The sequence below is a fragment of the Mauremys reevesii genome, linkage group 15 (genome assembly GCF_016161935.1).
Source record: "Mauremys reevesii isolate NIE-2019 linkage group 15, ASM1616193v1, whole genome shotgun sequence".
Classification (NCBI taxonomy): domain Eukaryota; kingdom Metazoa; phylum Chordata; order Testudines; family Geoemydidae; genus Mauremys; species Mauremys reevesii.
This window is the reverse complement of record NC_052637.1, coordinates 6,621,333-6,633,798: the sequence shown is the minus strand read 5'-3', so window position 1 is coordinate 6,633,798 and position 12,466 is coordinate 6,621,333. Positions and strand designations below refer to the sequence as shown.

The window sequence follows — 12,466 nt, the reverse complement described above, 5'->3', positions numbered from 1 at the left end:
AATTTGGCACATTAGCCAGGAGGAAGCAGATCGTGAGTGTTTTTGACCACAGATCCCATCCCTCCTGATTTGCAACCCCATGGACCAGGCGGCAGCAAATCTTGAGCAGGAGCTCAGATGGTTACATTGCCTGGCGGAAACTGCACCTAGTTGCAAAACGGGAGGGTTGCTAAACGTGTCGTCACACCTGTAGTGCAGTGAGCTGAGGCTGCAGAGGAGTGGGAATAGTGGGGGAGGGGCTGGGGGCTAGCCTTCCAGGCCAGGAGCTCAGAGGCCGGGCAGAATGGTCCCGCAGTGCCCACCTCTGGTCTATACATAGGGTGACCAGACAGCAAGTGTGAAAAATCGGGACAGGGGGTGGGGGGTAATAGGAGCCTATATAAGAAAAAGACCCAAAAATCGGGACTGTCCCTATAAAATCAGGACATCTGGTCACCCTATCTATACATACACATGAACTGGTTACAATGAAGTAGTGCAAAACCCTATATGGACACTGTTAAATGGTTTGGAAATGGCTTATATTAATTAAAAGCTTGAGGCGATTCCTTCTTGATATAAGAATGTCACACAGGGGTTTGCACTGGTTTAAAAAAAAACACTTTAACGAAACTGGAGCAAGTTTCTGCATAGAACAGCCCTGACATTAAGATTAAGTCTATCAAATTGGAATCTGGCCAGTTTAACTAATCAACCATATCCATGGACTCACATTCAGTTCTCAGTTTAATAGGAAATGTCATTTGATAACTGTGTAATAAAACGTTTGGCTCATTACTGGGCACGGTAGGATTGTCACAAGTTCATTTATTTCTTCTTCAGGTTTGGGCTCTGCTCCTGCCATCTCTGTGGAGGGACATCAGGACGGAGGGATTCGGGTGGTGTGTCGATCAGCTGGATGGTACCCAGAGCCCGAAGCTCAGTGGAGAGATCTCCAGGGGCAGCTCTTACCATCAACCTCTGAAAAAATATCCCCAGAGGCCAATGGCCTGTTTCAAGCAGAGATTGCCATTGTTCTAACTGAAGAGTCCAACCAGAAAGTGTCCTGCTCTGTCAGAACCCCCCGACTCAACCAGGAGAGAGAGTCAGCGATTTCCATAGCAGGTCAGTGCCTGTCCCAGCCACACATGGATAGATTGAGATGCTGCAGATGTGGGCAGAGAATATTTATCATTGTGTCGCCTGTTTATTGGCCTGAACCTTCAATGTGCTGAGCACGTCTTGGAAAGTCCTGAACAACCTCAGTTCTCTTTGGCTATGACTACACTGCAATTCAAAACCTGCTGGTGACCCAGGCCAGCTGGCTCAGGCTAAGGGCCTTAGGCTAAGAGCCTGTTAAATTGTGGTATAGATGTCTGAGCTTGGGCTGCATCAGGCCTGCACAACTCATAAAGCAGTGATGGCCATATTACTCCAAAGAAAACAACTGAGGGTCGAAACCCCCCAGCCTCACCGAACCCCACCCCAGTGCCGCTGAAACACATACACACCCCAGCACCACCCAGCCCCGGAAACACAACACAACCCCGCTTGGCCCCACCATCACACCTCTTCTCCCCCTAACCCCCCGCTGGCTTGCTGCATCCCTCCTAGTCAGTCCCCCACTCACCTCCTTTCATTTCCTCCTTCCCCTGCCAGAAACCCCCATGCCCGCCCCTAGAACCTCTGCTGGCTCACTGCTCGCCTCTTTGCCCACCTGCCGCTTGCCCCCCCGCTACCCACCCCAGTATAAAGCCTCATTCAAAGACCCAGGGATGACTATATTACTGCACACAGCAGTCAGTCAATGCAGTTGCAGATAAATCTCTGCATTATGCATTTTTGTATAACTTTTATATGACTTTGTATTGAACCTTGGTAATATGTTATAGGGGGCCCCTAAGGTAGGATAATTAAGGTAAAAGAAAAATGTCTTTTTGCCAGAAGTAGAATAAGATCTTCCCCCAACTTTGTAATCAGTTGCCCTCTTGAATGAACGAGGTGTGACTGAGGAAGGCGTGGAAGGCAGCAGCTCCAGAGAGCTGCACCCCTTGGAGAGGGGCTGGGAGCCAGACCAAGGACAATCACACTTGTCAAGTGGGCAGACTAGAGATGAGCAGACATGCTGAGGGCCTCTGGGGTTAGAAGCCAGCACCTTCCTTTGGGATCACCCTCGCTGCAGCATTGGGACAGCCCCCAGCCCAGAGAAAAGCAGCAAAAAGGACCAAATTTTATGAGACAAGATCAGTGGAACAGGTCAGCCACCAACTCACCGCTCGCCTCCTCAGCCCCCCCCCCCCATGCCACTGGCTCACCGGCCCCCCTGCCACTGCCTGCCGGCGTGCCGCCTCAGCCCCCTCCCTCCCCTGCCACCGGCTCACCTGCCCCCGCCACTGCCTGCCTGCTCGCCTCCTCAGTCCCCTCCCCACCACCAGCTCACCTTCCGCCACTGCCTGCTCGCTCGCCTCCTCAGCCCCCTCCCCGCTGCCAGCTCGCCTGCCTGCCCACCGCTGGCCTCTTATCTTCTGCTGCTGCCCCAGGCTCACCTGCCCCCCCGCCACTGCCTGCCCGCTCGCCTCCTCAGCCCCTTCCTTCCCCTGCCGCCGGCTCGCCGGCCCCCCCGCCACTGCCTGCAGGCTTGTCCTCACTCCCCAGCCTGCCACTGGCCTCTTCACCATTCCACCCACCAGGCAGCCAGCCGGCCAGCCAGCCATTGGCTTGTTCCCCCCCCCCCGCCACAACACTTGCCTACTCACCCCGCGGACCGCACAGTGAGCCCACGCGGGCCACATGCAGCCCGCGGGCCACATGTTGTGCAGGCAGGGCCGGCTCTAGGCACCAGCCTACCAAGCACGTGTTTGGGGCGGCACCTTGGGAGGGGGCGGCGATCGGGGTTTGGTTTTGTTGTTTTTGGTTTGGACAGGCGGCGCTCGCGGGGGGCGGGAACTTGGGCGCTGCGATGCGGCGCTGGGTGGGGGTGGGGACTTGGGCAGCGCGGCGCAACGCTCGGGGAGGGGTTGGGCGGCGCTCTTTTTTTTTGCTTGGGGCAGCAGAAATGTTAGAGCCGGCCATGTGTGCAGGCCTGGGCTGGACCCTGCTACATGCACTAAAAATTCCATGCTGTGCTTTGATCTACCACGCTTTAAAATGGGAACAGATCAAAGTGCACCAGGGAACTTTTAGTGCAGTGCAGCAGGGTGCACACAGCCAGTTAGTGCGCACCAGGCCAGTGCACAGTGGATTTACACCCCAGCCTGCCACGCACTAACTGTGCCTATAGACGAGCCGCCATAGAGCAAGGTGGGTGAGTTGTGCCTGCTGCCTTAGGGAGACGCAGCCCTCTCTGTTCTGGGGTTCTTGTGTATTCAGATTCTGGATTCTAAGAAATAAAGTCATGATACACTGCAGCCTTCCAGCAGGAGTATTTATACTTGTATCTCACTTTGTGTGTGTGTGTGTGCGTGTGTGTGCGTTCACGCGCACACATGCTGTGAACATCACAATTCTCTGTGGGGGAGGGAATTCTCCTTTGTTCTCAATGAGAGTTTTGGTGCTAAATATTTATGAAAATCTGGGTAATAGTCACTTTTCCTGACTAGCACAAGAGAGCCCTGAATATGGCCTGAGCGCTGCTACTTAGGGTACGTCTACATTACAAGACTATTTCGAATCTACTTAATTCGAATTTGTGGAATCGACCTTATGAAGTCGAATTTGTGTATCCACACTAAATACACTAATTCGACTGTCTGAGTCCACAGTAACGGGGCCAGCGTCGACTTTGGAAGCGGTGCACTGTGGGAAGCTATCCCACAGTTCCCGCAGTCCCCGCTGCCCAGTGGAATGCTGGGTAGAGCCCCCAATGCCTGCTGGGGGAAAAAATGTGTCGAGGGTGGTTTTGGGTAACTGTCATCATTGAACCATCACTCCCGCCCTCTCTCCTTGAAAGCGCCGGCGGGAAATCTGTTCGCGCCCTTCTCTGGTCGGTTACAGCTCGGACGCCACAGCACTGCGAGCATGGAGCCCGCTGCGATCATCGCTGCACTTATGGCCGTTGTCAACTCCTCGCCCCTTATCGTCCACCTCTTCCACAGTCAGCTGCTGAGAAATCGGGCGAGGAGGCTCCGGCAGCGCGGTGAGGACAGGAAGTCACAGAGTGGCGCAGACCTCTCACAAAGCAGGGTACGCCGCGCAGTGGAGATCATGGTGGCAATGGGTCAAGTTCATGGTGTGGAACGGCGATTCTGGGCCCAGGAAACAAGCACGGACTGGTGGGACCGCATAGTGCTGCAGGTCTGGGATGAATCACAGTGGCTGTGAAACTTCAAGATGCGTAAGGGCACTTTCCTTGAACTCTGTGACTTGCTGGCCCCTGCCCTGAAGCGCCAGGACACCCGGATGCGAGCAGCCCTGACTGTGCAGAAGTGAGTGGCCATAGCCCTCTGGAAACTTGCAACGCCAGACAGCTACCGGTCAGTAGCGAACCACTTTGGCGTGGGCAAATCTACCGTAGGGCTTGCTGTGATTCAAGTAGCCCACGCAATCGTTGAGCAACTGTTCTCAAAGGTAGTGACCCTGGGAAACGTCCAGGTCGTCATAGATGGCTTCGGCGCGATGGGATTCCCAAACTGCGGTGGGGCTATAGATGGCACTCACATCCCTATCCTGGGACCGGCCCACCAGGCCAGCGAGTACATTAACCGAAAGGGCTACTTTTCTATGGTGCTGCAGGCGCTGGTGGACCAGAGGGGACGTTTTCCCAACCTCTACGTCGGGTGGCCGGGCAAGGTTCATGACGCGCGTGTGTTCAGGAACTCTGGTCTGTTTAAACGCCTCCAGGCAGGTAGTTTCTTCCCGGACCACAAAATAACGGTTGGGGATGTGCAGATGCCTACAGTGATCCTCGGGGACCCAGCCTACCCGCTAATGCCCTGGCTCATGAAGCCCTATACAGGCGCCTTGGACAGTGAGAAGGAACTCTTCAACTACCGGCTGAGCAAGTGCAGAATGGTGGTGGAGTGTGCTTTCGGACGTCTCAAGGGCAGATGGCGGAGCTTACTGACTCGCTCAGACCTCAGCGAAAAAAATATCCCCGTTGTTATTGCTGCTTGCTGTGTGCTCCACAATCTCTGTGAGAGCAAGGGGAAGACCTTTATGGCTGGATGGGAGGTTGAGGCCAATCGCCTGGCTGCTGATTATGCTCAGCCAGACAGCCGTGCCGATAGAAGATCCCAGCGGGAAGCGCTGTGCATCCGGGAGGCTTTGAAAGATAGGTTCCTCGGAGAGTAGGGTAACCTATGACTCTCCAGTTGATTTACAGAGAAGCTGAACCTGAGCCTGTTTCAGTGACTGTTGACTTCGATCTGCGGTTACATACCCCGTTCTCCAGGTTTCCCCCTTTCCAACACACGTTTTAAAATAACTTTAATGGAACACTGATTATTAATAAAGTTTTCTTTAATTATGAATTCCTGTTCAAGGGTTGAAACATGGACACGGACTGTGGTGGGTACGGTGTGCACTGATGTCCAGACCGCTTCTACACTAGAGGAATGACAGGCTCCTGCTCCTACAGCGGTCTCTGGGGGGAGGACGGTTGCAGGTGGGTGTGCAGGAAGGGGTGGGTTTGCAGGAAGGGGTGATTGGTGCCGTCTTTGGGACGGAGTTTGGATGCAGGCTCTGGGCTGGGGGTTGGGGCGTAGGAAGGGGTGAGGGGTGTGTGGGAAGGGTGAGTATGTGTCCGTGGATGAGGGCTCTTGCTGGGGCTCAGGGCATCGGAGAGGCTCGTGGCTAGGGTGGAAGGGCATGGTAAGGGCAGCCTGCCTTGCCATTTGTGGATGTCAGGCGCTAGGACCCTGGGGCAGCATACACCTCACAGACTGACCCGGGGCAGCATTCACTTCCCAGAATGACCCTAGTGCCTAGTGACTGCAGTCTGTGTGTGTCCTGCTGTTGATCCTGCCCCCAAGTCTGTACCCTGGTAATGGAGGCTGTCCTATGCAATTAAAAAAACCCTCCCCCCTTCACACAAAGTCTTCTGACAAGGAAAACGTGACGGAAACAGTGAATAACAACAAACTACTTTTAATACTCAACTACACAGTGGGGGGATGAAACTTGGATTTGGGACTGGGTGATCCAGGAAGGGAAGCACTTCTCATACTTTAGGGAATGAGAGCTGTTTGGTACATGAGCGCTCTGCTGGGGTGGAGTGACAGTTTTCACGGCCCCTAGCGCCCCTCCTTCTTGTGATTTTTGGTGAGGGGGGGACAGGACTTTGTGGCGGGGGAAGGCGGTTGCAGATACAGTTCAGGGGGGCTCTCTGCTCCTGCCTGCGGTCCTGCAGAACATCTACAAGGCGCCGGAGCGTGTCCGTTTGCTCCCTCATTAGCCCAAGCAGCGTTTGAGTCGCCTGCTGGTCTTCCTGCCGCCACCTGTCCTCCCGTTCGCTGTGTGAGCGCTGGTGCTGACATAGGGTCTCCCTCCACTGTCTCTGCTCGGCCGCCTCGGCTCTGGAGCAAGCCATCAGTTCAGAGAACATGTCGTCCCTAGTCTTTTTCTTTCGCCGCCTAATCTGCGCCAGCCTCTGTGAGGGGGATGCCGGGGCAGTTCGTGAAAGACCCGCAGCTGTGTGATGGGAAAAAGGAAGTGATTTCCTTGAAAAGATACATGTTTGCGAACACTGAACACAGTCTAGTCAGTTTCTGTGAACAAGACCATACAGGGCACCTAGTCTCACGAGCTCTCAGGACAAGTTCGAGATTTCGGAATACGCTTTCATTGGCTGCGGTCTTGCACAGGAGATCGGACAAGCGGGGCGGTACAGCTGAATCCGTGTAGCAGCCAGGCCTGGTAAGCACTACACTATAGGCTGCTTAACAGTTAATGGATAGCTGTGCCCTCCCGCTGAAGGCAATCTGTAAAGCATAAAGTCTGACCCTGTTCCAGCCCCTCGTGGCTGTGCCCGGGAAAGATCACTGTATGCTTTTCCTCTGCGGCCTCCAACACGTGGCTGTTAAACGAAGGTCATTGCTATGCAAAGTAAAAGTCAAGCATTCACAATAGTAATAGTACACTAATTGCCCTAATTAGATGCAGCAGTCGCCGAACGAGATTACCCTGAGGCGGGTCACTCGGAGAGAGAGAGAGAGGATGCTGCTAGAATCCCTGCACAGACCAGGACCGTACGCTGCAATGCTGGTGGAGGCAATGATTCCGCTGTACATTAGGATGGCCTGGCGCGGAAGAGTGTGCTTCCACGGAGCACCAAATAAGGCACCTCTCCCCAGGAACCTCCTGCGGAGACTTTTCGAGCTGCTCTCCAAGAGCTTCGTGGAAGTGTCCCAGGAGGATTTCTGTTCCATCCCTATATGTGTGGACCTTCTCTTTATATAGTTTTTTAAGGAAAAGTTTTTATATAGTTTTTACATATTTTTTATTCCTGTTTTTTAAAAAATAAATGTTTCCATGTTTATAGCACTTACCGACTGATCCTTCCCCTGATTCTGAGTCCGGGTTAACGGCCGGGGAGGGTTGGTAGGGGATCTCTGTGAGGGTGATGAAGAGATCCTGGCTGTCGGGGAAAGCGGTATTGTAAGCGCTGTCGCCTGCGTCGTCCTCCACAAACCCTTCCTCATCTTCCCCATCGGCGAACATCGCCGAGGAACTGCCCCTCGACACTATCCCATACTCAGTGTCCACGGTCACTGGTGGGGCAGTGGTGGCAGACCCACCTAGAATGGCATGCAGTGCCTCGTAGAAGCGGCATGTCTGGGGCTGTGCTCCGGAGCGTCCGTTTGCCGCTCTGACTTTTTGGTAGCCTTGTCTCAGGTCCTTGATTTTCACGTGGCACTGCGTTGTATCCCGGCTGTATCCTCTGAGTGCCATGGCTTTGGAGACCTTCTCGTAGGTCTTTGCATTCCGTTTGTTGGAGCGCAGCTCCGAAAGCACAGACTCATCGCCCCACACAGCGATCAGATCCAGGACTTCACGGTCTGTCCATGCTGGGGACCTCTTTCTATTCTGGGATTGCATGGACTCCTCTGCTGGAGAGCTCTGCATCGTTGCAGGTGCTGCTGAGCTCGCCCCGATGTCCAACCAGGACATCAGATTCAAAGTGCCCAGACAGGAAAAGGAATTCAAATTTTCCCGGGTCGTTTCCTGTGTGGCTGGTCAGAGAATCCAAGCTTGGACTGCTGTCCAGAGCGTCAACAGAGTGGTGCACTGTGGGATAGCTCCCGGAGCTAGTAAGTTCGATTTGCATCCACACCTAGCCTAATTCGACATAGCCATGTCGAATTTAGCGCTACTCCTCTCATCGGGGTGGAGTACCGAATTCGAACTAAAGAGCCCTCTAGGTCGAATTAAACGGCTTCCTGGTGTGGACGGTTGAGCGGTTAATTCGAATTAACGCTGCTATATTCGATTTAAAGTCCTAGTGTAGACCAGGCCTGAGATTACATCTGAAAATGCCAGCAATAAAAGTTCAGGCCCCAAATATGCAGAAACAAAATCTTACCTAAGAGCGTGTTAATTTTTAGAAAAAAAGGTTGTGATTTTATGTGTTATTATCTACCAAATAACTTGGTTACTATCGAATGAATATTTCATCACTGTAAGAGTAAGAATGTTGTATTTGTAAAGCACTATTTGTCTGAGGTCTCATAGTGCTGCACTGCTGGTTAGTCTATGCTATGCCCAGCATTACCTGATTTTTACGTTCATAGCACACACGGAGAGATAGAAACAAAACATAAATACTGTTCCTGAAAGGCTGCCGTGTCACTCTGCTTTATTTCTAAGAACCCAGAACTCTAACACGCCACAGCCAAATACAGAGAGAGACAAAGCAGGCTGCTCCCTAAGGCAGAGAGGCAGAACCAAACCCACCCTGCTCTAGGCTGGCTTTTTGCAGACTGACTGCAGAGGACCCAGATGTACAATCCCTGCAGAGCCCCTTAGCCTGCAAGCAGGACCAGGAATCCCCTCAGGATTTCAAGTGTCAGCTTGTAATTTTTACACAGTTTTCAAAACATCGCACTAATCATTTAGCAAGGACCCTCTAGCCATCCATTGCTCCAAACCCAGGGAAGCGGAATCTGGAGGAATTATTACTCTGCATCTCGAGGCTCAACTTTTGTTTTTATTAAAATCCTGCATTAACATATTTCGGGCCAGATTCTTTCATATGGCTGAGGAGAGTCGGGGGTGTCAGGAAGCTGGTCACAATTCTCTGATTCTAAGGGCTACTCTGCACTGGCTGCAGTTTGGGGATCACTTAGAGCAACATAGGAAATGCCTGAACTTATGTCAGTGGGGGATAGGAGTGGCATAATGGAGCTGCACCCGACCCCCCAACATGTCCCCTCCCATTAATTAACCATGTTCAGTAACCAGGCTAAAGCTTGGGCTCTCACTAGTTTAATAATAAAGCATAAAGCAGCCACATCTCCCTGTATATTTCCCTGTGAGATTCTTTTAACTGTCACAGTGTCCTGCCTTTATTCCGGACATGTTTGCTCCTAAGTCAATGGCACTTTCTCTTGCAGAGCTGTTTTTTCCGCGAGTCAGTCCCTGGATGGTGGCTCTGGGTGTGATCCTGATTCTCCTGGCTGTTCTCCTTCCCGTGGCCAGTTACTGCTTCTGGAGGCAACACAGAGCAAAAGGTTAAGTAACAAGAGGCGGGAACTTTGAGAGAGAGAGAGAGAGAGATTAACAAATTTATTTGGGCATAAGTGGCTAGAACCCACTTCATCAGATGCATGGCGTGAAAATACAGGAGCAGGTATAAATACACAGCACATGAAAAGATGGCAGTTGCCTTACCAAGTTGGGTGGGCGGGGGAGAGGGGATGGTCAATCTAACGAGACAATTCAATTAACAGTAGGATACCAAGAGAGGAAAAATCACTTTTGTAGTGGTAATGAGAGTAGCCCATTTCAAACAGTTGACAAGAAGGTGTGAGTAACAGTAGGGGGAAATTAGTATGGGGGAAATTAGGTTTTGTAATGACCAATCCACTCTCAGTCTTTATTCAGGCCTAATCTGATGGTGTCCAGTTTGCAAATTAATTCCAGTTCTGCAGTTTCATGTTGCAGTCTGTTTTTGAAGTTTATTTGTTGTAGAATTGCCACTTTGATGTCTGTTATTGAGTGACCAGAGAGATTGAAGTGTTCTCCTGTTGGTTTTTGAATGTTATAATTCCTGATGTCAGATTTGTGTCCATTTATAAATAAATGAATAAATGCCTCCTACACCAAAACTCCATCCTGGAACCTGCACCCCGAACCTCCTCCTGCACCCCAACCCCCTGTCCCATCCGTGGCCCCACCCCAGGGCCCAGACCCCCAGCTGGAGCCCACACCCCAACTCCCTGCCCAGCCCTCAGCCACCTCCTGCACTCCAAACCCCTTTGCCCCAGCCTGGAGCCCTCTCCTGCACCCAAAACCCCTCATCCCAAGCCCAGACTTCCAGACAGAGCCCTCACCTCCTCCCACACCTCAACCCCCTGCCCCAACCTGGAGCCCCATCCCACACTCTGAGCCCCTCATTTCTGGCACCACTCCAGAGCCTAGGGGAATCCCCGAGCCTCTGCGCCCCACCCCCTGCCTGTGGGGCTGTGTGGCCCACGACTATTTTTTTCTGTGGGTCAGCGGCCCCTGATAGAAAAAGGTTCCCCAGCCCTGCTTTAACAGATACGTTATGTGGGTTGAGTCCATGTTTAGGTGGCAGGGATTAACTCATTTTGAGTTGTATGTAAAAGTCATGTATGTGCCCAAAGAGAGCTATGCTGGACTCATTTCCAAACACTAAACAATCAGAACCATTAACTGTCACTGTCTTGTTCCCTGGACTTTCAGAGAATTCTCCGCACTAGCTGCCATGGTGAGTTGTGGCTAGGATGCTGTAATAACACAAACACACTCAGGATTTGCATGGCTGGTCTGACACACTGCTCACAGTGGGCACAAGATGCTCTAGCTCAGGCTGTGCTCAGCAGTGATAGTGACCTGAGCATCCAGCTTAGGAAGGGCACCTCCACCCCTTTCTTTGCTGGGACACCCACTATCTACCACTATTCCCCCTAGGGGGAGCTCTTCCCTGTTATCCCTAGGACCAAGGGGCAGACACCATCCACAAGATCAGGATCTGGCCTAGGATGGAGCCAGCAAGACCCTGTTCCTTATCCAGCCCAGGTCAAAGTCCCATTCCCATCGCTCTCTTCCCTCCCCCATCCCCACAGTCGGGAGCTGGGGCCATTCAAGGGATGGGCACAGAGGGCACCTGCCAAGGAACTCAATAAACAGAGACCTTCCTTCCCACAACAGCCATATCTGATGTGAGTGGGTCTAGGACTCAAGCAGCAGGGTCGGCTGCTCTGACCCATAGAGGCCACAGCCTGTGGGGACAGGTTGAACCAGCCATCACTGCAGTCCAGTCCCAGGCAGCAGGGACGCAGAGGGCAGAGGTCTCCACAGACAGACCTATCTGTGTGACCCATTAGTCCAGCTCTTTGTTTCTCCGTCTCATAACTACAGCGGAGCTGCGTTAAACAGTAATAGGAACTTCACCCTACACGTGATGGAATGAAATCCAACCTCTCGCCCTTTTCTCTCTCTGTGTCGCACTCACACAGATGAGCTGCGAAGGGGAAGAGGCCTGAGCAGCTCTGTCTAGCAGCCCCACATGGGCCAGGCTCATGGCTGGAGACTATAAGACTTGTCCAGTATTTAACAGGATCTCTCACTTGGGATCCCCCCTTCCACAGCCATGTAAAGAGGGAAGGGGCAGGATTTCACCCTCAGTGACCATGTGCTGTGTGTTTATGTGTGTGCGTTTGCTCTCATTTCCAGGAGGCATTTCCTATTGGGGGAGGGGAGGGAAAGGGAAATGTATCTCCTCTTTCCCTTCCTGTTTTAGCATAAAAGTATTTGAATGGAGGGAATTGAATTCACTGTTCCTCACCCCAGCAACCTTTGATGACAGGTAGCTGCCCCACTGCCTTCTGCCCCAGTATCTGCCATTGCCCCACTGCCCCGCTCCCTCCTCAGTATCAGTCCTTGCATCCAACTGTGCGGGAGAAGCACAGAAGTTGGATGTTTCTGTTAAAATGATCAGCATTGAGGTAATTGCAAATGGTGACAATTAAATTGTCATTGATCAGGCTTTAATGTCACCATCCCAACGCCACTGGATGAGTGTGAGCAGCAAACAGCGCTGCCTGCAGACTCAGGCAGATCTCAGTGGGCTGGAGCACTGCTTACACCCAGGTCACTTGCTCAATGCTACCTTCATACCCAGAAAGGCTGGACACCTTTTAATAAATGGAGCATGAGATTTTCACCCATCCTTCAACCCCTTTATTGTCAGTAAAAGGACCAAAACAGTGTAAATGGGCTCCAGAAGACCTGGATCCAGCTGAGGGAGGATTCCTCCAGTGCAGGCAGAGCAGTGAACAGCTGCGGGCTGCCCTCTGAGGACCCACTC

At 52.4% G+C, this 12,466-nt stretch overlaps 2 protein-coding genes across 2 annotated transcripts in view; both read left to right on the top strand.

The window, feature by feature from the left end:
- LOC120383937 (E3 ubiquitin-protein ligase TRIM39-like) overlaps positions 1 to 12,466 on the top strand; it is a 961,691-nt gene that overhangs the window by 60,026 nt on the left and 889,199 nt on the right. The gene's annotated exons all lie outside the window — the stretch shown is intronic.
- The window catches only part of LOC120383979 (butyrophilin subfamily 1 member A1-like), a 275,840-nt gene that overhangs the window by 252,648 nt on the left and 10,726 nt on the right, over positions 1 to 12,466 (top strand). Inside the window, exons 4-5 of the mRNA XM_039502313.1 lie at positions 823 to 1,104; positions 9,528 to 9,644. Of these exons, the coding sequence (XP_039358247.1) occupies positions 823 to 1,104; positions 9,528 to 9,644 (399 nt within the window). The remainder of the gene's footprint in view (positions 1 to 822; positions 1,105 to 9,527; positions 9,645 to 12,466) is intronic.